The sequence below is a fragment of the Echinops telfairi genome, unplaced genomic scaffold (genome assembly GCF_000313985.2).
Source record: "Echinops telfairi isolate 266 unplaced genomic scaffold, ASM31398v2 ScPeMD7_3;HRSCAF=10, whole genome shotgun sequence".
Classification (NCBI taxonomy): Eukaryota; Metazoa; Chordata; class Mammalia; order Afrosoricida; family Tenrecidae; genus Echinops; species Echinops telfairi.
Genome location: NW_022103899.1, coordinates 17,769,713 through 17,796,301, shown reverse-complemented (window position 1 = coordinate 17,796,301; position 26,589 = coordinate 17,769,713). Strand labels below are relative to the sequence as shown.

At 40.7% G+C, this 26,589-nt stretch overlaps 1 protein-coding gene across 1 annotated transcript in view; it reads left to right on the top strand.

The window, feature by feature from the left end:
• LOC101652695 (tomoregulin-2) overlaps positions 1-22,367 on the top strand; it is a 141,683-nt gene extending 119,316 nt beyond the window's left edge. The window contains exons 5-7 of the mRNA XM_045296565.1: positions 17,444-17,567; positions 19,621-19,779; positions 22,037-22,367. Of these exons, the coding sequence (XP_045152500.1) occupies positions 17,444-17,567; positions 19,621-19,779; positions 22,037-22,133 (380 nt within the window). The 3' untranslated portion in view covers positions 22,134-22,367. The remainder of the gene's footprint in view (positions 1-17,443; positions 17,568-19,620; positions 19,780-22,036) is intronic.
• Positions 22,368-26,589: the final 4,222 nt, after the last annotated feature.

Below are 26,589 nucleotides of genomic sequence, written 5' to 3'. Positions count from 1 at the left end.
TCTTCACCATATTTGCTTATGTACCTGCTTTGTTTTCAGCATTCGTTTTGGGGTAGGCTGGTGTGCTTCTTCCTTGTGGGTTTTGTTGTTTCTTAGCTAGATGGCTGCCTGTTTGTCTTCAAACTTTTAAGACCCCAGATGCTGTATCATTTGATAGCCGGGCACCATCTGCTTTCTTCACCACTTTTGCTCATGCACCCCCTTTGTCCTCAGCCATCGAGTAGGAACAAGCTGGTGTGCTTCTTCCGTGTGGGTTTTGTTGTCTCTCAGCTAGATGACTGCTTGTTTATCTTCAGGTCTTTAAGGCTTCAGGTGCAATATCTTTTGGTAGCTGGGCACCATCAGCTTTCTTCACCACACTTGCTTGTGCACCCATTGTCTTCAGTGACTTCAGGTGTTATATCTTTTGTTAGCCAAGCACCATCCGCTTTCTTCACCACATTTTCTTGTGCACCCATTGTCTTCAGTGATCGTTCCAGGCAGGTGAGCATCTCAGACTGCCGAATTGTTAGAACAAAGTGTTCTTGTGTTGAGAGAGTACTTGTGCAGGGGCCCACTGTCCATCTGTTTTCTTAATACTCAACTTATTAATATATGTACATAGATCTATTTCCCCCTCGTCATTGTCAGAACAACTTTTAAACACTATCAAACTGTTCAAGATGTGCATACCATGCTCAGAAATTATTTCATAGTGAAAGTAAGAAAACCCTTAGAAGTGAGTTGATTTCATTTTTTATTAATTTTATCCAGAATGATCATGTGAAATGCCAAATTCACCTTCAGAAATACTCATGGCACAATCAACTATAGTTATTTCTTAGCAATATTTTATTATATTGGGTACTAAAAGATCATTTTCCTGGTAGCCCTTCTAACCACTACAGATAAATTTGGCCAGAGAGGAAATTGCTCAGTGGTCGCTCATGACCTCCTCTAGCTAAAACAGGGAGATGCAGTTCTTCACCATCAAAGGCTGATTTGCTGCAAGTGGAAGTCAGACACGCCTCTTCCTGCCAACTCCCTTCAGTCTATTCTAACACCGTCTGCCCTCTGATGGGATTCTCCTCATCCGCTGTGCTGGATAAGCCATTTCAATGGCCAGTCAGAACTCAGACAATACTTAATGATCACTGGGGTTTATTGGAAATGTTAACAGCTTACCACAAGTCAGGCCGGACCAGAAGGCATTATACAGATCGTATCCTTTGTCCAAAGCAGCACCTCCTCTCAGCCATGCCAGCAGCCACATCTCTGAGCCACAAAACACCTTTGCTGGGAAAACTGGTCGCCTCACCCTAGTTCTCCTGCTCTGTCTCGTGGTCCCAATGATGTAGTCTCTGGTGCCTCTGGCTGCCTCCACCACTGTAGGCAACAGTGTCCCACACACCACTGATGCCTCGTCCTTGATGGTCCTGCCCTGCTTCTGAGATGACTCGCTCTTATGCCCATCAGAAGGGAATAATTGATCAATCCCCAAGCTGAAATCATCTATATTGTATTGTTATACTTTCTCCTAGTCATTCGGTGGTAGTTACAATGACTAAAGATAGAAGATCCATGCAAACTAAGTTCACGTTACCAGTCAGGTATGATCATATGGCAAAACCTATTACTCTCAATTCAATCCCAACTTATAGTAACCCTTTAAGATACTGTAAGACTAAATGTACTTGACACGATGGATATATGTATGGAGAGCTGTGACAGCCCCCAATAAAAATGATTTTTTTAGATAGAGTAATACGGCCCCAAAGCGTTCTCCAGGCTGTAAATCTTTCTGGAAGCAAACTGCCCCATCTTTCTCCTGGGAAACAAGCGGCGAGTGTGAAGTAGTGATCTCTCCGTTCGCAGCCCAGTGCCTCATGATTGTGCCTCAAGATTCCTTACTATCGTATGATTACTCCAATTTTACAAATGATGTAAAGACACACTGTAAGTTCTCTAACGGCCCTCTGAGGACCATGAGCTCACACAGGAGAAATGTAGACAACCCTGGAAATTTGCTTAACGTGCCCTTTTGGTGTCGTGTACAGATAGCCGTCTTGTAGCTAAGGGTGAGCAACACGTTGTTAGCCTCCAGCCTCTCGTTTCTCGCTGAAGATGCTGGGAGTGCATATATGACTTCTCCCACTGTCCCTAGTCCTGTCACAACTGCATATGGACATACTACTGAAGTGAGTAGAATTTCCCTTCTTGCATCTTACCGGGTCACCTACGCAGCCAAGAGTGGTTGGGCCCTACAGGACACCTCACTAAAGGGCAGTTGGCTCTGATGCACACAACTTCCAGGCACTCAGCTTGGCAACCTTGGCACTACCCCAAGGTGCAGGTGCTGCCAAGTGTACCCCCTATACTTGTAATATTCATCTGTGTACTTATTCAGGCTAATCACTGGAAATCTTCTTAGCGCCAGTTTCTCTTAAAAACCGTGGAGAGAATACATTGAAATAATGCACAATCTTTGTCCTTAGAAAGAGTAAATGTGTTTGCAAAGTTGTGTGGGCCTTCAATGGGTAATAGGTGTATGGGCAGCTTGACCCTCCTTCACCTTTAGGGTATTGTGGGTGACTAGAGTCCTCACGCTACCTGTCTCCCGCTACTACAATAGATACCATCATTTTATCCGTGTGCTGTGCTCTGGCCAGCTGGAGGATGCCATGGTGGAATGCCTTGTTTCCCTGAGTAGAGTTTGGTGGAATAATCTCAAAAAAAATATTTGTCAAAAGAAGAGAGGGCTTGCATAGTAAAATGAATTTTAAAGCACTACGTCATGCCGGCCTCCCTTGGCATCTCACAATGGAAGGTAGTCTTTTAAAGACTCTGGGAAAACCAGTAGTGACCCACATCATTTTCTAACTTACCCTTTCTCAAACTGAAGTGCAGATCTCTTTTTTGCCCATGAAGCCAGCTCCAGAAGTGGTAGTAGTGCATGCAAAGCGCTCCCTGTAGAAAACTCGTTGTGAGAGCAAGTCTTATACCTTTCAGGGCTGCAGCTTAGAAGTACAAGGGAATATTTGTCCAGCCCCATAAACCTGAAGAGCTGTCCCTTTCCTTTGTGCTGCCAACAGCTGCTATTTGCTCCAATCGATCTCTCCCAGTTGTCACCATGCCACAAATGGTGGTTTGGCTTCCACTTGTCCCCCTTTCTCCATCTGCCTTATTTCCTGCCCCAGTAATTTATCTTAGGAATTTCACTTTCCCACGAACCAGCTGACCTGGGACAGATACCACCCAAAGACCCATGCTCATCTTCTTCCATTCGGAAGTTAAACCATTTACAAACCATGGTGTTTGCTCCTTTCCGCTGCTGTGTGATGTTATTCCTGGGTCCAAGTGGATGCTTCCTTGCTTCCACACAGGAATCTCTTTGAGTTCTCCGACGAGCCCATCGAAAGAAGGCTTGAGGTTGAAAACAGGTGGCCTCAAGGTCCTTGAGGTTTGACAAAATTTAGAAAGCTTCCACAGATGTTGGCAATTACCACAAGCACATGGCGTGTTCTTTGAACATTGGGTTTCCCAAGTGGAAGATATTTTAAAATGAGATGACCTGTCCAGGCTGACAAGCAAGATCCACCTTAAGGCTCCTGGTGACTTCCTGGCACATCCAAGCGAGCCAGGGGAAGATTCGCGGAAGACAAACCGTGGCTCTCACACTCGTGGGCTACAGAATAGTTTGCAGAAGAGGTGATGAGATAAGCTTGGAATGAGACATTTATCAAGATAGTTATCAGAAGAAAATGGGACCCAACGAGCAGGAAAGCTAGCAACAGATCACCACACCTCACCAGTTGCTGTAGCTTCAATCCCCAGGTCGGACAGAATAGAGCTTCCTTTCTTGACTGTGACCTTTATGAAGGTGGATTCCTAGGCCTTTCTCCTGCAATGCCTTTGCCTGTGTTTGAATTGCCCATCTCTTAGGTGAGTTCTAAATCACAGGCCATTTGCACTGCCACCAGACAGTAGAAGACAGAGTGCTTTTCAGATTGCCAGGTAACCAGAAGTACCCAAAGTACTTCCAAGAAGAAAGCTTCTCAGCTACTTGCCTAATGATTCCAATGCAGTTGATCATGACCAAGATCTGGAAATCTCTTTCTGACAAGCTACTGAAATTATTTTATATATGAAGAAACAGCATTTCCCTTAAAATAGAGATCTTAGGATACCAAATGTGCTCTCACTGTCACTTCTTACATGTCGTATTCATAGAAGATCTACCACCACCCTCTAGTAATGGACTACACTGGCAGTAGCTTTCTACCACTCGTCGGTCAGTTTCTGCTACGATGGTGGCTTCTGGGATGCTAGGAGCTATGTCACCGATGTTTGAAATGCCAGCAGGGTCACCCAAAGGGAAAAAGTTTGGCAGAACTTCTGCAGTAAGAAGAGACTATTAAGACGGACTAGGCGATCCACTTCAGAGGTATTCGTTACTGAAAACCCTAAAGATGCTATCACAACACTGTCAGTTACTGAAAATCTAATGAACAGAATGAATAAAAGTAAAGCAATGTCTGAGATAATTCCGGAAGATGAGCCTGTGAGGTCAGAAGGTACTCAAAATACAACTCAGGAAGAGCTTTCTCAAAGTACAGTCTACCATCATGCCATAGATGGGGTCAAGGCAGCTGGAATTCCTGTGGAACCTTCATTTGCTGATGGGGCACAACTCAAAATGAGAAGAAACAGCGGAAACAATTCATAATTGGAACTTGGAATGTATGGATTATAAATCTAGGAAATAGGAAGTGTCAAAATGAAATTGAACATATGAAGATCGATATCCTAAAAGTTAGTCAATTTCAATGAACTGGTATTGACCATTTTGAGTCAGAAAATTATATTATTTATTGCGCCAGGAATGACAGGTGCAAGAGCAATGGCATGGCATTCGTCATAAATAACATTTCAAGATCCGTGTGAAGTACAGTGGTGTGACAGGATAATATTTATACACGGTCATTCGGTCAGTTCAACTTTTATTCAAATTCATGCACCACCACTAAAGTTAGCAATGCAGAAATTGAAGAATTCAACGTCTTCAGACAGAAATTGATGAAAACTCAAAACAACTAGTAGCTACAGCAATAGATTCAAGCTTCCCAGCAATTGTGAAGTTGGTTCCGGATTGGCCAGCCTTTCTCTCTGTGTTAGATGGAGTCACAGAGCTGAGCTGAGAACACAGAAGTCATAGAATTGTGTTTATAAACACACATATGCACGTACATCTCACAGAGATGTCAGAGCACCAAAGAGGCTTCTGAGAGTCTGTAACATCCAACCCTAAAGGACTGTACCTATGGATGCTGTCCAGGTATCTAGCATTGCAAAAGATCCCCCACTGTGGTTCTCTGGAACTTTAGGGCAAGGAGTTAATAATGTTTAGAATTATTGTCCCTTAAGTATTCTACCCAAATACTTTATCACACATTTTTAGCAGTTAGAAGTGCTTTTTCCAGCTTATACGTGGAATTTTTTACTTATGTTTATTTTTTCCAACATAGAAGTCCAGTTATAAGCCTGTTTCCATAGAGAATTTTACATTACTACAAATGTCTTTTCTCAAGCCCTTTTGAGATTCTATTCAGGCAGGCTATCAAAGAGGAAAAGCTATAGCTTTTTTCTTATTTTAAGAAACCATAATAGCTTTCCAGTTCTCTCTAGAGTGCTCTTATAGAAAGACAAGCTGATCACTGCAGGCCTTACGCATCGCCATATCAAGGATGTCTGCAGATATATTTTTGGTGTTCATCTATTGCCATAAAATATTGTTTAAGTATGTGAATAAATGCATCACTGTATTAAGAATCAAACTTCTGATGAAAATGTATCATTGATTTATAACTCAATTTTCTATTTTAAAATGCATTGTCTGCTTTTTTATTTGCATTTTGGTTTTAAGGTTCCTTTTTTATTGTACTCAAAACATTTTAACCAATATTTCTTACTTCGGGATAATGCTGAACACACAGTGTGAATGACCAAGTGATAACTCGGAAATTCAGAATTAGCTCTATGTGGTTTCCAATGTGATCTTTGAGGTACGGTCTACATGTTGATATCAGGTTTTCTATTGAAAAGCACAACGTACCTGTATTCTTCAGCCTTCAAATGATTATAAATCTGTCCTTTGGAAGAAACACCTCCCTGGATGTCAGAGGAGTTGTTCTTTTTAAAACAAGATGGTCTACTTACTTCTCCCTGAACCCTAAGGGAACTTCTCTTCTCCTCTAGCGGGCCTTACTCTCCCCGGGGCCTTCTCACACTCCTCAGCTACCTACTGACTCGCCAGCCTGCACCTACACCATGTTGTTCCTATGACGAAAAAATTAAGATCCTTTGGATATTTTTCTGACATGTTTAGGCTATATAACTGTGTCTATCGGAAAACTTGGACTTCATTTAAATGTATGTGTTGAGTATGCATCACCATCTCTGTGCTGTATTCACTGCTAGATGGAGAGAGGACCTTGAGGGTGGGGACAGGCAGGGAGACGCAGCGACAATACCCCAGACCCACGGTGTCCGACTCGTAGGAGCGCAGAGCAGGGAGTAGCGCGGGCCTGTCGGCTTTCCGGGAGGTGGTCGTTATAGCAGGAGACCGCACCTCTCGTTTTCTGTGGGGCAGCTGGTTCCTTCAAACCACTGACCTGTAGTTAGCAATTGGGAAAAGCAAGAGAACTGCAAAAGGTGAGAATGGAAATGCTGGGCCAGATTCAGAGTGGCCTTCTTAGGAATGTCAAGATTGGAGCTCACTGACAGTAAGAGAGAACTTCAGAGGTGTTTCTGTGGAAGTCGTCCTGTTGACTGCTCATAGGTGCCCTGGCCGTACTTCGAACTCCTGTCGAGCCTGTGTGCACCCGAAGGGAACCCTGCCCACTGACTGCTACACCAGCCGCACCCTGCTTATGTTGGTGTCCATTGTTACAGCCACTGGGTCAGTCCGTCTTGTTCGGGTCTGCCTCATTTTGATGACCTACTTTACCAAGCGTGAGGTCTTCTTCCACAGACTGGTCTCCCTTGATAATATTCGGAGTTGCTAAGCATATCATTATGCCCTTGTTTTGTTATTTTTGTTTACTTTTGTAAAGATCACTCAGATTATAGTGTGGACAGTTGATTTGTAGAGTGCAATCCTGGAGACAGGTTAATCTAGGAAAAATGAGGTCTTTCCTCGGGGAGTGTTTAAAGGAAGTTACAATGTAAATTTCTTCCCTAGAAAGATTACTTAGGTGGTAATGTGGAAAGTTGATTTGGATAAGGAAATATTGGAGACAGGGTGACAAAGCTGAGAAAATGTACTAGTCCAGCCTAAGCGGCATCATAATATAAATACGGGGGAAAAGGACAAATATGGGAGATATTTAACAAGTAGAACTTATAGGCCTGGATGATAAATTTGAGAGTGAAGTTGAGATTTCCGGCTGGGGTCACGGGGTGGATGAGCAAGCCCTGTGACCTAGAGATCTGAAGCGCACAAAGGGAGGGGCTGAATGACCCTTGTTTGAGAGTCAGTGAGAATGAGGTGAAAACTGAAACCTGGGAGGGAGAGGAGCCTTCCGGGGACAATGTGGAAGGTGCAAAAACAGGAGCATTTAGATGACAGGAAGGGTTTGGACAGGAGGAGGAATACAAGTGGGAAGCCCAGGAAGGAAGTTACATGGCGGGGATTTCATTCCGTGCTATCAAACAGTGTCCCCAGTAAAACATGTTTTGAAAGAGAAGAACCTTATGGAAGTATCAACATTTAAGGGAACTCTTGAAAAGGATGAGCCTACAAAATAAACTGAGGAACAACAACCGGAAGTCTGGGGAGGAGAGGATTCCGAAGGGAGACGGGAGTCGAAAGAAATGCTAGCTAGGACAGTTGAGGTCTAAGAAAAGACAATTTATTTGTAGCAATGCAACGGTTGATCTTGGTCAGTATTATGAACCAAGAGAAGAAAATAAGAGGGTTATCCCTAAACACAGACCCAGGAAAATTGTAGTTTAAGAAGAGGAATACTAAAAGCATATTTAGACGCTGATGTCAAGGAACAGATGGGAAGAAGCGGTTGGGAGGCGGAAGAGAAAGGAGGACGGGGAGGTTGGGATTCATGATGGCTTGGACTTAGACAGGCACCCCCCCTGGGGGAAGACGAGGAAGTTTCTCTGACAACGAGTTGATTCTGTGTGACAGGGCAGAGCTGCTCCTGTGAGTTTCAGAGACTGTAACTCTTTCCAGGAGTAGAAAGTTCCGTGTTCCGCCCTCCCCCCAGCAGCTCTTGGCTCTTGTGTAAGCCCTGTGCCTAAAACTGGTTTCCAGAGCAGCAACAGGGTACAAGTGGGATAAGAAGTGATAGAAGGAAAGTAATAACTACTGAAATACGAAGGCCAAATGTAGTCTTGTTCTTGACTGTGTGATGCGCAAAGCAAGCGTCCTGAATGTCACCCCTCTTGTGCTTCTCACTATGGTAACTGACCAGGACACGTTAATGAGCCGGTTGCGTTTCATTTTATCATCTATACAAAGCGGGCCTTTCATGAAGCTACCTTGAGGTAGCATGAACATAATGTGCTGTGATACATTAATATTAACACAAGGTGAACAACGGTACAGCTTATCCAAGTACGTGTAGGCGTGGAGGGTCATCAAAAAAGCTCATGGGAATTTAGAATTCAAAGATAATGAAGTCCACAAACTTTTAAAAAGCTCCCTCGTGTATTTAGATCCGCTTCTCTTATACATCAGGGTTTCTTACTAGGGGTGAGAAAAGAACATCAAGTGTACAGGAAAACAAAGTGTCATATTAACATCCAGTATATCATATAAGGTAAATCACAGTGTCAAGCACATAGTAGATACTCAATAACTATTTGTGTTAAAAATATTGGCAGGCAGGGTTTTTCTGGTTTGGGTTTTGTTTTTGTTTTTTGCCTTCTTTACATTATTAAAATCCCTGCTGCCTCTATGTTCCCCTCCCTGCGTGTTCCAGCCTAAATCCTTATCATTCTGTGCTAGTTAGTCATCTCAGGGTCACAGAGTAAAACAAATCTGTCACCTGAGAAGGCTATTTTAGCAATTTACCTAGTTCTGCATAAGCAGCCTATGAAGGGGAAAATAGATTGACTCACGCCTCCCAGAAAGCTAACGTGGAAGAGAACCTGATTATATTACTTCTTTCTCCTGCCACTCGGTTGTCATTGTCAACATTGTCACCAAAGAAATGCAGTAAGAAAGAATTCTCAGATTAGCCAGCAAGCAAATAAATTTGACCCAAAAAGCATAGCTTTAGTTTAAGAAGGAAGAAACAGCTATAAACTCATCTGGGCCTAAATGGCTTCCTATATCATTGTTCTCTTAGTTTTATAGCAGACTGTCTTTGAAGAGTGGCTGGGAAGGGAAGAAGAATGCTTCCGTGAAAACTCGCTGGGAAGCGCAGTAGAAATTGCTCCAGATAAGCTTAAGGCGGTGCGAGCTCTGGCTCTCGAGAGGCTAATGAACCATAGATCCCTACCTCTTCCCAAGACCTGATATTTACTGAGGTGTTGCAAAGACGGTTAAAGTTCCATGCAATGCTGTAATTTTTAAAAGGTCTTCCAGGTAAACCCTCTAAATCTATAGGAGTTACTTCCTTGCTGAGAGTTAATAGGCTCTTGACGGAACGCGACGTCTGAAAAGGACCGTTAGAGACAACACGGTTTCTCCCGGTGACCTGCCCTTTTCTTGCCATTCCAACCGCGGGCACTTCTCCGTCAGGAGGGAGAGCGAGGGGCTAAGTTCTGTTTCCTTTGCCCTCAATTACAAACAAGCGAGAAGCAATGGTCAAAAGTACTCTCCTAAGTTTGTTTGTTTATTTTGTCCTAGGAGGTCCAGAATTTGTGCGTAAATCGGGATAAGCCTTATGAAGTCAGATTCCTTAATTATAATTGCATTTGAATAATATATGTGAAAATGTTACATAAAACATTCTCTCCCAAGATTTCATAGATTTCTCAACTTTTATATATGTAAATATGTTTCCAGTGGAAACTGAGGTAATAAAAGCCCATGTAAATAACCATCCAGTATAGTTCCATTTCAATCATTCCAGTCCCCAAATTACTTCATATAGTTCAAATGCTGGTCCTTTTTCCAATTTAAATTTAACCAATTCTTGAATAATGTCATTAAGGCTTTGCCTGAGAATGTAGCAACATGAAAATTAGTTTTCTCTCACTTTATTTTAACTTGATGTCTCATAAAAATATTTATATATGCAAGTGGGATTGGAATAATTACATCTCACAGTTCTTTGTTAGTGCCTGGCTAGTGGTGGGACAAGAAAACGTTCTCGCTGCACCCAACCACCTAATTAGCACAGTTTAGGATTCAAATCATTTTAATTCTTCTTCTGGAAAAAAATAGACTAGTGTTCAACTTATAAAATAAATATTCTATGTGTATGTTTGAAGAGCTTTAGCTCTGTTTGGGGGACTTCTTCTAAACCTTTCAGGGGCCCAATAACCAGGGATATTATGACTGGGTTCCTCACAAGACTTGAGAATTGACTAAGCCCTTACCTGCCCCCATGTCCTCTGTGCTAGGCTTCCACTTACAGCTAGCATTCTCACTGGAGGCTCCGTACTAGAGCCTTAAAATAGAGGGACTTCTCATCTATGCATCACAGAAACTAGAACAGCAGGAAAGGCTATTAAGGAATTTATTAAGTTGCAAGAACTCATATTGTATTACATTCAAAACCTGTTAAATAAGAGTGCTTTTCTGGTCTATAAAAATCTTCAATTGCAATTCAAACCAGATAAGAGGCTTTCCTTCCACCTCAGATGCCTATTCCTGATAAGATAAATAAAAGACATCGTCATAAGAATCATGTATCTTCTCTGAAATCAACACTAATCAACAACATGGACAATCATGGTTTATATCTAAATTCATGATTTATTCCTGTCTCAGGAACAAAGTAAATATAATTTTAAAGAAAAGGTGTTTTTTCTTTTTCCAGTTAGTGAAATGAAAGTATTTTCAAACTGCTTTCAAGGTACAATGATGGAAAAGAGTAAAATTAAAATTAAGTAATCATAAAGAGTATAGAAGTATGAGGGGGTACACCCCCCAAAAAAGAATTTTTTTCAAATCTCTGTATTTAAATTTTTTTCCAAAACAACTTTATCACCTTCAAAGTGCTCTCGATTACACTTAATACTTTTGTCAAATCTGCGACTCCTTTCTTGGAGACATTTTTCAAACTCATCTGTTTGAATGGATGACAGCACCTCCCTCGTTTTTTGGTTTTGGGGGTGTCTTTTGTCTGTTTTTTTTCTCACCACTTCTAAGTCTTCAAATCGCTGTCCTTTCATGTCCATCTTCATTCACAGAAACAAAAAGGAAGTTGTGCAGAGTGAGGGCAGGTGAGTCAGGTGCCTGAGGCAAGAGAGGCTGCCAGTGTTACAGCTATCTTTTCAGAACCTCGAAACAGAAAGCTTACTTAACAGTCTGACCTGGTGGAACGAACTCCAAATGGAGTACATAGGAGTTAACATTTTCGTCTGTCTGGGAAGTTGACGGATGTCCAGGACTAGGTTTGTCATCAATTGACATTTCACCTTTTTTGAAATGAGAAAACCACTCGTACGCTTGTGTTTTTCCCATAGCACTGTCCTCATAAGCTGTGTTGAATATCACAACGGTTTCTGTGGCGTTTTTCCTGAGCAGGAAACAAAATTTTACAGCCACACACTGTTTGTTCTCTTAAACTAGCCATAACAAAAAGATAAGATTCCATCGAAACTGCTTTTACAAAAAAAATCACTGTGACCAGAGAGAACCTTCCCAGGAGAAGCCATTGGGTATAATAACTAGCGGGGAAAATACATACTTCAAAATCTCCACTCTGCTAAACTCAATTCTGTTTTATTTGGAGTAGCCCTTGTATATGACTTTCAGTGATGGAATTCTTTTGCACTGCTTTTATAAGGGATTTCTGGTGGTGCAGTTTGTTGCAAGCTGCAGGATCACTGGTTTGAATCCACCAGCTGCTACATGGGAGGGATAGGCGGGAGTGTGCTCCTGTAAAGAGTTATAGTCTCAGAATCTCTACTCTGTCCTATAAGGTCACTGTAGTTGGAATCAACTCAGTGACAGTAGACCTGGTCATTAAATATCCTACAGTAGTAAATAAGATGTTCAAGATGGGAAATTATGGAGTTACAGAAAAGGTGTGGTGGATTTTGTATGCCCAACAGAGGATGCAATTAAAAAGATAACAAACCAGCTGGACAACTCACATGCATGTGCTTACCAAGAATCATCTGCGGTGTTAGAGCAGGACGTCAAAATTTGATTTAGATAAAAAAATGCATTGCTATGCAAAGGAGACTATACAAAATAACTGATTTTATGCCACAATGCTTGAAATACATATTATAAATGTAGTTTACTTTATACTATGAAAAAAATGTCTGCATCACTAAGGACGATATTACATGTTTTCACTTATCATAGCCAAATTACAGATTCCTCTCTATTCCTTTATTTCAGAGCATATGTACATATATTTCAAGTAAATATTAGTAGATTAAAATTTTATTATAAACACATTTATAATAAAAATAATAAAAAAGAAAGATTACTCTTAAAATTGGAGGGACTTATAAATTTGAAATAATCCAGTCACGATCACACAGTAACTCTACTACATCTCTGGGAAATGGTATCGCCTTTCAGCATCATCCAAAACTCACTACTTCCACCCATTCCCCTGTAGAACTGCTCTGAGTCCTTACAAATAGGCAGTAGAATTATGTCTTCCTAAAATAGTCACTAACTCCTTGATGTTACCGCTACCTTAGAATCTTTTTTTCCCACTTACTCTAAAATTCTGACACAAACTCTTATTCCTCTGAGGCATTCAGTGGCCTAAGAGATTTGAATGTACATGAAAGAAAGGCTTTCTTAAGGCAAAATAGGTTTATCCCTAGAGAAATATCATCTGGCCAACCCTACAAAGGCCTCCTGGAGGCTTACAGTCTGTGGATTGGTCTGCTAGGCACAAACTTAATCTCATGATGTGGGCTAAAAGATTGGCACATGCCTACTAAACATCCAGATATTCAGTTCCATTCAATTCCTTCAAATTATACATATACATATATATATACATGTATATATATATGTATGTATATATAATATATAAAATGGTCAGAGGATAAGATATTCATGTTGGACTGTTCAAGCCATTTCCAACCTGTAGGCTCCATGTAAGTAAAATAATTTTAAGATCATTTAGAGAGCAAAATATAAAAATGAGAGCAATGGTTTGACTGAGTGAAGAGTTAATAACTTTGGACACTGATTGTCTGTTGTTTCCATCACTGCTGTTGAAACTCTGGGAGTGCCAGTCCAAGCTGGCTTCTCGGGGTGTACCACCTTGGAGACCACTGGAATAGATGGCAGTAGTTGGCTTTAAGGAACTTCTTTTGCCACGTCCTACCCCCTTCCCTTAGGGAACTACTTTTTCTTTAGGTATTGTGTTAGTCTGGGTGGCCTAGAGAATCAAATTCATAGACACTCGTATGTGTATAAGAAAGAGCTTTGTATAAAGAGTAACTGTACCTTAAGAAAACATCCCAGCCCAGTCCAAATCAAGTCCATAAGTCCAATATTAGCCCATATGTCCAATACGAATCCATAAATTGCTCCTCAGACTCACGAAACACATGCAATGTTGCCGAATGTAGGAAGATCACAGGTCAGTGGGTAGAAAGTCTTGTGGATCCAGTGGCAGTAAAAGCATTTCAGTGCTGGCAGGAGTCTCCATGTGACTCCTCCAGCATAGCTCCATCAGGCTAGTAATCAGCAATGTCTCACAGGGAGTGAGCATGTGTCCCACCTCCAGCAAGCTATTTATCTCCTTAGCGCCTCCAAATGAGGTCATCAAGCTGCGACCTGATTGACAGGCTAAACTCCACCCCTTCATTCTTAAATCTCAAATTGACAACAGATTATGTAACTACCACAGCTATACTGATAGTTTTCCGTAATTTTTATACTATCTGGTTTGATCTATAATGTGTTGTTTTGATAGGTTAATTTTCTAGACAGGATCTTATTTTCTACATTTTGAAGAAAGGGAAGCAAGGGTCATCATAAACAATGCTGTGAGTATGGATGCTTATAAACACACATACACACACACACACACACACACACACACACCATAGACTCTGGGCTGCATTGAGTTAAGTATTTGGACTACTGTACCTAGCTCAACCCTATCCACCCACTTATGCTGCTTGACTTGTGGAATGGCAGGGCCTTGACTTTCTCTTTAGCTTCTCCTGCCTCTTACCCTGAAAGCACCATTTGTGTAGCTGTATATAGAGCAACCCACTTGTACAGCTCTTGACTGGAGTGTTCAGTAGCAATGGGGATTCAGCCTCATTAGCTCTACTGTGAGTATCTCAGATTTTAGCTGAAATTTTCTTTAAAGGGTCAGGATCTCTTTCGGAACAAACCATTTGCAAACATTTGAACTGGAAACTGAATTAGGTTTAAAAACAGAAACTTGAAGAGTTTTAGCCATAGCCACTATCGCTCTGAGAAGAATGTACCACCCTATATTCAGTCGGGTGAAGGACAGAGAGGTCGGTGTCTAGATCTTCAGCAAGAGGAGGAAGCATGAGGACTGCCAAAGTTTCAGTTTTATGTTCTCTGACATCGTTAAATGCCTTATTATTACATGCAGTTCTGTGCATATTTACCATGCTCAAACATTTGTTTGGTTGGGATATTAGATTTCTGTGTTTCCACTCTTCTTAATATACTTAAATCTCATTTCTAAACTATGTCTATTACATTACTGGAAGTGATGATGTATTCAGGTTTTCAATCAACTCTTTTACGAGTTGGATTGACTATAAATTTGTTGGCATATATTGATGATCTCTCATTCTCTTGCCCAGGAATCATTGCTTCAACTCATATATTTCAACCGCCCCACTTTCTTATTTGACAGTAAAGTACACCACCAGAAGCATAACAGAGCACTCCCAGCTCGGGATAAACTAATTAGCAGTTTGTGTTTGGTTTATTTGGTATGCTTTTTTTAATGCAATGGAAACTGTTCCCATCTCACTTGATCAAGCTGACTGGATAATGAATTCATGAACATATCCAGCTCTTAGCATGCGGAGGCTCTCGGGCTGCCCTAGGCTTCCGTTTATAACCGTGGAGACCGCATACGCCCAGAAACTCTATTGGGATGAGAGGAGAAACTCAGCGAAGATAAAATAGTCTGAAATCCGCATTTTGAGTGGAACATATCTGTGCAACATAAGAAAGAAACTCCTTGATTTTTTGGTCACTGACAGAGGGAAAATAGGAATAATAAAAAAAAAAGGCAGTTCAAAAATATACTATGACTGAAAACATAGGGTATAACTGAACAGTAGGGAGGTTACAGAGAATTCTCCAGCTGTAGGTGTGCAGAGCAGTGAAGAGTTACTAACAAAACACTGGCTAGTTAGTTATGGGAGAAGATTGTGAAATAAGAGTGAGCATCAGTGCTGGGTCATTACTTCAGCAGAAGGGCTGACAAGCCCACTGCTAAAGTCTCCTTTAAACAGCAGGTGCACAGCTTGACCATTCTAGCTGGTAGCCCCCTGGTCCTGGCAGAGAACAAGCCCATCTTGGCATGGGATTCATGAATGACCATAACCATTTCAACGTGTTTCTAAACACCATGGTCACGTTTGCATATCGGAAATTTCATCCAAATACATTTTAATATATTAAAGTACATTTTAGTGCACTGTTTACATAATGGAAATCTCACCCCTTTGAGTTTTATTTACTGACTCTGCAATTTGCTACTGAAAACACCATGCCACAAAATTCTAAAGTAGCCTGAAGGAATGGATCAGAAACCAAATGAGAAAGAGTTGTGGATCCTCTTACTGTTCTGCCTGTAAATCACGCACTCAATTTAATGGTAGCAATATCAGTGATGGAATCTTATAATGCAAAAAGGATCACCTGACAGCATAGCTAACGAGACACAGAGAACAAATAAATGAGGTCTCCAAATTTGTTGTCATCTTCATGGTAAACCTCATGTAGCACTAATCTTGGTATAAGAATTGAAAAAGCAGTAATCTTCCCAAAGTACCTAAATATCCCTGCACTAAACACACTTAACAACTTACTTCAAAGATAAATGTTTTGTGATGGTTCCTAGATCTTAAAATGTGTAGATATTTTACAGCTCTGCTTAAATATAAAGAGCTTGCCTCTTTCATTAATGCCAAAGGAAGTTTTTCTCCTGAGGAATATGCTCAGTATGCATAACTGTGAGCAAAAAATTAAAAGGATTAGCTATAATAAAAAGTATATCCTAATGGACAGATAATAGGAAATACATTATTCCATAAACATAGTAACCCATTCAGATTCTCCCATTACTGATAAATTAGAATTTGTGAATATATTTAGACTGACGACAAAAATAGTTCTGTTTCTCATGTATTTGGGGAGGAACTCTCAAGATTATCAAGTTTTCATTATAAAACTCTCAGTCATAAAATGAACATACAAATAACCCCCAAAGACCCCTTAGCTGTAGTGCTACGGTCCGCGGCGATGGTACCTGGATGAACAGGGTCAAACGTGACTGTGTAAGCACCGTGTCATAGAAGCTTCAGAAAACACACGGAGCTTACTTCTAACATGGGCATGGGCAAGGATGTTTTTTTTCTTTCTGATAAGTTTAAATTTCACATAACATTGCTAAAATAGGCCAAATATTTGGCATTGAAATATTCCTACAATATTCAGTTTGTACTGTTTGCGTATCTACATAAGCGATTCTGGAATGGCTTTTGCTCTTTCAATAGCTTTATTTTGGCAATAAAAAATGTCTGGGTTCTAGGCACCGTCATGTTCACAGCAGATGATAAAAGATGCCTGAAAGAATACATTTGCTGAAATTTGCATTTGCTTTTGGAAAATGTCTTTTTCACAATTGGAAGTAGTCATATTTTAACGTTTAAGCACCCACATTGAGAAAGTATCAAGGTATTGGAGCATTTTACGCTTAAGGACAGTATGCTGGGCTTTGAAATTCAAACAAACTAAGATGTTTCTCCTTAGATTATTTGATGATCAATGCGCCATCTAAACACAAGGAAAATTAAAGCTGTCTGACAACTCACAGAAACATCACTGGCTGTTAGAGCTGTAGGAAGTTGCATAGCAGCATACAAAGCACTGGGTAATTTTGTAGTTTCTTCTCTAAACGCAGTTGTCAAGGTGTCTGTCTTTCGGTTCTTTCTTCTGAAGTAAGGTCTTTGAGTTCTTACCCTTTGAACGAGCTTTGCCGACTGTAGCATTGCCCCTTGATGTACTGCTGGACCCTACCAGGCCAAGACGGTTCTTACAGGGGGCTGTGTTTATGTGTATTCACAGAGAATGCTAACAAATTAGAAGAAAGTGCCAGAGAACACCACATACCTTGTCCAGAGCATTATAATGGTTTCTGCATGCACGGCAAGTGTGAGCATTCCATCAATATGCAGGAGCCATCTTGCAGGTAACATTTTCATTCTCTAACTATTTAAATGCATCAACTAAGAAATGTAGAAACTCAATATTAGCTGCTTACAACAAATTGGTTGGCATTCTGCCTGCATAGGTGGCCAACGACAAAACTTTTCTCTGCCTCTCCTGCACACACATGCAACTTACACACACACAGAGGAAACCCATAAAAGGGGAGTCTCACGCTGTCAAGTACTAAGGAGCACGACATTCTGTATACCCTTCTAGTAGAATTTGGAAGCAAACTTTGTGCTCCCTAACAACACAGATGTCTCTGTATTCGTGTGCTCAACCACTCTTTGCCCAAAGCCACCCTGATCTCTAACAGTGCTTGGCGCCTAGAAGGTGCTCAAGAAGCAGGTCTTTACAAGTGGACAGGGCCTTCCTCTGCTCTAAATAACATAGGTGCCTCGGAGAGGGCGTCTCTTCTGTCACCCAATGGCCGTCTAACGAATACCAGCCACCGCGGTTTCAGCAGTCACTCGTTATGTGCTACGGCTGCCCTGCCCAGAAGCCTGGGATAGTGATGTGAATAACCCCTATGTCTCCACCGTCCCAAACTCAGAGGAGACACAAGGAAATTGCTTGTCTGGATCTGCTTCATAAAAAGAAATTGCTCTTGCATTTTATGGTTGAAGTATAATTATTTCACAGATGGTTCTTACCATCTCATTTCAAAATGAAAAAAAAAGTTTTTATTTACATTACTATTATAGGAAGAGGGTCTAGAAATTTTGTGAAAATGGAGTTATGGTTAGATTTTCCACAACATTTTTGAAGCTCCCTTATGTATTTGTGGTGTAGGGAAAAGTAATGGCTCAAAGGAATTTGATCTTCCTGTGTGTGTGTGTGTGTCTGCTCTTTCCTCTTCTCCACCCCCTGTCTTCCCTTTCACTCTTCCCACGTCTTCCCCTCCTTCCCACTTTCCATTGGTCCAAGATCTGTCTCCTTTCCTGTTGCCCATCGCTGCCTCGCTGAGCACCTGCCTTCTGCAGGAAGAGGAGGGCTCCTGCCGCTCCGAGGCAGAAGCTCCATGAGTCAACCCTTCCTAAGGCCAAGAGAAGATCTCAAGATGTAGTTAAAAGATATGAAAAGTGAAGTTCTAAAAGAGTATTTTATGGTCACATGCTTACTTTCACATGCATATTGTCTTCCTGGGATGTCTGAGCAAGGGTTAAGCCATACGGGAGAGGCAGGTGTCATTCTGAGTGAATAACGCACAGCCGCGGTGCTTTGCTATATCATAACTGTTTATTTGTTTGTTTGTTTGCCAACAAAATTGAACTCTCTGAGATCAGCAGATGACTGTTACAGTAAATGAGAGAAATGGCTTTTTTGTGCTACTGGTGACAATAATTTTAACACTTTATTCTGATAGTATCACAGGAAATGGATTATTACTTTTCAAAAATAGCTCTGCTTTGTACATTCAGATCATCAGAAACAAATATTTTCTCAGTTAACTATATTGATGTAGATTGAATAAAGAGCAAGATAAAAAAATACATGTAGGATTCTAAAAAATATAGAAAGAACAATTATTCTTAAACATCAATTATCTTTCTGTATTGTCATCAAAGGCAGCATTTGCCCAAGGACAAAATTCAGAAGGCAAGCAGGATAAGGATAGGAGGAGGAATAGAAAACACAGGGGAAACGTGGACTAAGTTATACTACATTGTAGGGATTGCAACCAATGACACGAAACAATATGTGTACGAATTATTGAATGGAAAATTGAATTGCTCTGTAAATCTTCAATCAGTTTACAACAAGAAGGCTTAAAATATATTTACCAATCATCTTATGTTCAAAGTCCAGTATTCTAAGTATACCAAGAAATCAGATCTCTTTCAAACTAAATATGCAGAGGGACCATGTTGAAAATTCATAGCTAGGAAACTTACCCACAAATTAGTATTGTCTTAGGGAAATAAAAAAATAAGAAGATAACCTTAATTTTCTGATAAAGTACCTGTTCTTATGAGCCATCTATAAAAGTGAATCTGGCAGCTACCGGTATCTATATATTATATTTCTTCCAGATGCGATGCTGGCTATACTGGACAACACTGTGAGAAGAAGGACTATAGTGTTCTATATGTTGTCCCCGGTCCTGTCAGGTTTCAGTACGTCGTAATCGCTGCTGTGATTGGAACGATTCAGATTGCTGTCATCTGTGTGGTGGTCCTGTGCATCACAAGGTCAGTAACTGGACTCAGCGGCCACCCAGATGGGGGGGATATGCTGTCCTAATCCAGTCACGCTGATCATAGGTAACTTCACAGACTCTGTAAACCTGTCTTCTCAAAATAAGCGCACTTCAATAGGCAAATTGGGATGCTGGTTTTCATATTGGAGGGGTCCAAATGGTTTTTATTATTTTTGCATTATGATGAGTCTTATAGTCTAAACAGAGGTCAGTTTCCCTGATTGTATTATGTCAATGATTGTTGAAATATGCATTCAGGCTTCAGTCAAACTACTAGATAATTATTTAAATAATCAGTCCCTTTACTTTCCAAATTTGTATCCCAAATGAGGTCAGGGCAGATTTTATACAGGGTCTAGAAAATTATCAAATTACATATTTTATCCTAAATAAAGATGTCTTAGTAAGTGAAAAAGATTTGCAAATATAACAAAAAATGATATCACCTTCCTAATCCAATCAATCAGCAGCTGGTGAGCTAGCTTGAGAGATGTAGAAATCTCATCAAGTTCTGATAGGAAAGGAGAGTCAGGAAAGTGTAATTTGGGGCTTGAAGTAAAGCAGTGAGCCCAGATATCTGCTAAACTTTATTAGCATCCAGAGCACAACAACAAAGAAATTACATTTGAAACCAAATACTTATGTATTTCTATGTGACCAGAAAGGTTACTGTAGGCACTTCTCTCTGGCTAGGCTTCCCTGTTTTCAAAGTTCCAGAGAAGTTGTCAGAGTTTTTCCCAAATTCAGCAGGTACAGCTCTACAGTAAAACAGAATGCTTCTCCAAAAAATTATTTTCAGAAGAGGAGAAAATAAAGTATCATTTCGTTAGGAACTAAGGGCTATAAGACCCCTCAGTATCTGTATATTGCACCATGTTCTTTAAGGACAAGTGTGGCCTTTGCTCTTGAAAAAGAGAACACGGGGCTCATAAATCCTGCCAGGCTGAAAGGCTTAAGGGAAGATCATGACGGGAGCTTTGGGCTGCTCTCACCCAGGTTGAGTTCATCAACTCGACTCTCACATTCTGATGCCAAGTGCATCAATGGATTATATTAAAATAGAAGCTGGGAGCCAAAAGTACTGAGTATTAAAAATAAAAGGACTGCCTCTCCATTACGATAAGCATTTTACATTGGCTAATATCTGGGTAATATTGTGAAAAATGGAATTCATATTTAATGGATAGAATCTCAAAACAATATGATCGATACTTTGGGTGTGACAAAAGGCAAATGTTTAAATATGTTATCCGATGTTTGCAAGTCTGTTAGAAACTCACATTTCCATCCATTAATCACATTTACCTTCTTGCCAGTGGCTGTCACTTCCGACTCCTGGAGACACCATTGGTATCAGAGGATAACCGTGTGCACCAGCCAAGGACTCCAGTTTCATTCTTATCATACTCGCCAGATTCTATGCGTGCATATTTAGCATGTTATAACATGCAGTGGTACATGCATGCAAACACACAGACACCCCTGCAGAACACAAACTGATAACTTTCATTCACAGGCTCATGCACACACACACACACACAGACACCTATAGAACCCTGATAACTTTCATCCACATACTCACCTACAGTACCCAGATAGCTTTCATTCACACACCCCTACAGAACACAGATAACCTTCACACACACACAAGCATACACACATTTTCCCATATCTTATATGATCATGTGTTGTTTTTCTTCTTTATATATCCAATCTTTTTAGGTAATTTGAATGAAGTTGAGCTTTTGGAACCTATATGTGTCTGTGACTTATAGGATTAATGTACAGAAATACTAGCCTGACCCCAAAACAGTATTCCTTCCTATCACAGCTCAGGTATGAACAGTTGGCTCATTCTCTCGCACTGAAATGTCAATATAACATTTATCCTTAAGACATTTAAAATATGAAATTGTTGAAGACCTTTAAAATGCGCTTCAATGAGTCCATGACTTGCTTGATTGCCCCGAGCTGATTCATTCCTTGTGTTTAATGAGTCAGCGGCAAGGGCAAGGTCAATGTATTCTCCAACTGCTGCCTCTGTTCTTCAGTTCTCCTCCACAGATGCTTAGAGATGACTGCAAGGAGAAGCCAAGAAATAGATACGCTTTTCCAAAATAATTCCAGCTTCCACTACGAATGAGTTCTCAGCATTATAATAATTCCCTTCCTCCACAGCTTCACTCCGGTAGGTTCAAACTTCAGATAAGGGCATGGGACTAAGATTTGTAAACTTTCCAACCTTCTAGGAAATGCCCCAGAAGCAACAGAATTCACAGACAGAAGCAAAATACAGGGCACTACAGTTCAGACAACACCACAAGAGCATCCACGAGGCTAATCTAAAGGGAGCGCGCGTGGTTCCACAGTGGCCGGACTACGAGAGCTTGGACTACACAATACAGTATTATAGACAAAAGAATAAGACAAGATCTACACATGTGGCCTTGCATTTGTGGTAATCTACACCAATGAAAACATGTACTACAGCTATATTTGACTATGTATGGATATATTTGAAATAGTATACATTGTCTTGATGTTTTTCTGTAATGTAAATAAACTATTTATATCACACAATATAGTTTTTTCTTTCCCATGTATTTGTTATATATAATAAATACTCAGTGATGAGAAAAAAATGGCATTCTTAAATTTTCGGTATTTCATCTTACCCACATCTTGAGACAGAACATTCGTTTGCACAGGACTCCATGGCTAGGTTTTGAGTCGTTTCCAGGTCAAGGGAAACGATGGTTATTGGAAAATGGAAAAATAATTTACTTTCTATCGAGTGAGGATAAAATATTTCAGATCTTTGAATCATCTCTATTTCATCAACTTCCTTCCCTAGTCTTCCATTTTCATCCCCAGAGCAGAAAAATCTCTGGCATATAAATGAAATAAAAAAAGAAGTGGGGTGGGAGTGTTTTATAACTCATAAAGGAGAGGGAGAGAAGATATTGGTTTTTATTTGGGAAGCAGTTTAGAATTTCCCAATAAAGAATATATATCCAAAGGGTCCTTGAGCAATGTACAACTCCAAGTGCCAAAATTTATTTCATTTAGGTGAGTGAAATTAACAACTAGGGGAAATTTCATAAAAGTCATTAAATATGAAACATCAACATCATAAATTCTCAGAAGCACCTTGCTGTATTTATAGTATATGGTTCTTTGAAACGAAGTTAGAATCACAGCTAAATACTTCATGAACAGCTTTCTGGTTAATGTGGAGCCATTCCTGGAAATGGAACTAAGAAGATGCCAATATTTCATGAAATCGGCACATATTTATATGATGAAATAAGCTAGAACCCCCCCCCCCCCCCCCCCCCCCCCCCCCCGCATCAGAAAGACCTCAGTGGGATGTTGGCATGGGATTTAATTGGCTCAATTAAAGAATACACGTATGTTTAATCAGTTTGTTTAGAAGAAGTACATTGTGAACACTTTCAAACAATGGATGAAAAAAGTAAGGTGAACTCATTCCCATTGACCTAAACAAACCTCTTCCTTTCCTTCAGACGACCTCTACATCCATTTAAAGGAAATCACACTACTGCATCCAAAATGACAATAATAAGACACACAATCAAACCAACACTTTCTGAATATTAAATATTCAGTGAAAAGCACAGAATGATATTTAAGCTATTTGCTAAAACATAAATAAAGGTGACAATCTAAGTAGGATTTAAGACTTTGTAAAAAACCTGGTTTCTAAGTCAGTCATTACTTAGAAAAGTGTTAAGTTTATTGGCATAATCATTTCTCAAGTGTTTCCATAAATCGGTCCTAAGCTCTTTGTATAAGATAAATTCTTTTTAAACTCCTGTATGAGATTTTCCTTTGGCTGAAGGTGCGGGAAGTGACCAGCCCTGTTTTCCTACGAGAGGCAGTGGTGGTGGAAAACACCAGGTTCCCCTCCTCAGAAACAAGCAAAAATGCAACATCACAGTGCATCATAGCATTGATGGAAAACATTTCTACTAACTTTTGAGCTTTCGAAACAGCTTCCTTCATCAGACATAGATGAATGTTAGTAACTATAGTGTAACAAAAGTCCCTGCAGTTAATACTGCTATATAGTCCTGTTGACTTCCATATGCACTCACCCCCACCTCCTTTAAAACATGCACCAGTGAATCTCAAGTGAGAAAATATGTGTCAGGCACGATTCGAGGCCGTGGAGAAATATAAATAAAACATGGCCTCTAAAAGTACTGAAAATCTGCTGAAATATCCCATCTAGCCTCTACTTGCATACTTCCTATAATTTGGAATCAATGCTCCTTTGGTCTTCAGCAATTTACTCCTCGACTATTCTTCATACAATGTGCTTTCCATATTTTTCTAGCATCTGTATTACCCTTCCTTGGACACACTATGTATTTTTAATGTCTTTGTTTAAGTATGAAACTCAGAATTGGACAGCCTCCAGAAGTAACAGTCTGCCGAGCACAGAACACAGTAGCACTTTTAGAAAGCAACATGAACTGACAGTCATTATATCTAAAACTCAAGTCCGACTTTAACCACATCATTGCTATGGAATCTTGAACAAGTCATTTCATAGCTCAAGATTCAGTTTTGTCATCTCTCAATAAGGTGGTCACTCCTAGCTCTGGAATCCCAAGAGTCAATTTAGTCAGAATCTAGACACTCTATGCCTCTTTGCTGCTACCCCTAAGACCACATTCTCTGATTTTGCATCCCTGCGTCCAATCGGAACTCAAAATTGTTCTTAAATTCACTACTGGGAACCCATGTCATCCGTTCATGCAGTTATCCATTCATTACATACGCACGGGGCTCCTGCGTATCCCGGCCGGTCTAGGCACAGGGAAGGCCGGGACAAGGAAGGCAGAGGCTCTGCCTGGAAGCAACTCCTTACCAGCTCATCCGGGTTCTTTGCATGGAATATCTCACCGGTCTGTGGGAGAAACGGAAACACAAACACAATTATCAAGAGTGGAGAAAGGCCATGGTTAAGGTCAACTCAGAGGGCTGGCCTCCCCTTCACAGACCCATCAAGACAATGACTGCATCTTTCTCCATGACCACGAAGACTGCTTGCTTCGGAAATTGTACGCACAATATTCTGCCCTCTTCCCACCCAACTTTTCTTGACAAAACCCAGGGAAAATGTCAGTTTATATTCATCTAGCTTCTGTGATTTCCCCCCGTAGTCTTCCAAATCATAGGACGCTTTACATTGTGTTCTTTAATTGGCCATGCAAGCCTTGTCCATTCTATGGCCTGCATGCGATGAGAAGGCAGAAACGTCTGCCTCACGGAGCATTTGACTAATTGCACAAACCTATATTGGGTGCCCACACCATGCCAGACAGTCCTCTAGGGAGGGTGATCTGTCAGTGGGCTAGATCAACAGGTTTCTGCCCTATGGCTTGCATTCTAGTGGAAGTGGGCGAAAGGGGAGATTTAATTAAACAAGAAACGAGAAAACAGCCAATGTGATAAAGTAATTAAAAAGAGAGTAAGGTGACATGTGGTGACTGTATGGTAGTGGGATTCAATGCCTCCAAGGAGGCTGTGGTATTTCAATCTTGGTCTCTGAAGCAAAACAAAAGGTGCTCAGACCAAGCTCCACTTGACTAACTACTTAACCATGGGCAAGTTGCCCAAGTGCGCTGTAGCTCATCTCTAGAAAGGAGAGACAAATGTCCTCCTCTTCCCAATACAATTGATGTGCAAAAACAATCCAGGTTAAATGCCTGGACCAGTGACATGAACTTCCAGTGGATGTTAGCAAAGTTTGTTTGTATTTTGTAACCAGTTTCTAAATACATGTTGGAAAAGGACAAAGAAGCAGAACAACAGCTAATCAGCTAAATGATGTGTAATCGGAATCACCTACAATCACAAAACGTGGGCGTCAGCAGTTATGTTTCTCAAAGGCGGGTCTCTTACCTTTGAGCCAGGAGCCTGGTGTGGGCTGTGGAGACCAAGGCAATACGGAGGGAAGAAACAATTGTGCCTCTGGAGTTTTTCCAGTGAGTCCACTGGCCCGGGGAGGGAGGGCACAGAGAATCATTCTTCCATTTTAAGAGCTGTCTACCCTGGTAAAGCTCAGCTAAGCCTCTCCTGTGTTTCCAGGCCTAGGATAAGTGAGTCAATATTTCAGGACTTTGTAAGGCCAAGTTCTTTTCTTTCACAAATCCTTGAGGAGAAGTCAGTGCAGACTATTGAAATATGACAGAGATGATATCAAAGTCCTATCGGACTCTGCTGTTTATCTTCATATTCTACTTCCCATTCCCTAAGTTACACAGCAACTGCGCTGCCAGTTACCCAAAAAACAGTAAAAGAAACTGAATGGATTGCCAGTCGGAGTCCACTGTAATTCTTGGGGACCCCGTTTGTTGCAGAGTGGAGCTGCTACATAGGCTGTGTGACAAGCAGGCAGACTTTCTCCTGAGATACCCCCGGGTAGGTTCAAGCACCAATCTTTTCCTAAGGAGTGGAGCCCTTCCCCATGTGTGTGACCCACGGCTTCCTTGTACTACCTGATGGATTTTAATCAGATGGATGTTAATAATAAAAAATTAAAATAATTAATTTGAATACATGAACACTTATGTGAAAGGTAACTCTAAAGTAATGTGATCAATTTTACAACCAATGCATAAACAGACAGGAACCCTAGTGGCACAGTGGTTAGGCACAGGCTGCTAGCATCCTGGTCAGCAAGTTTGAAGCAAACAGCTTCTCTGAGGGAGAAAGAGGAAGCTTTCTTCTCTCATAAAGAGGTCGTCTTGGAAACCCACGGGAACTGCTG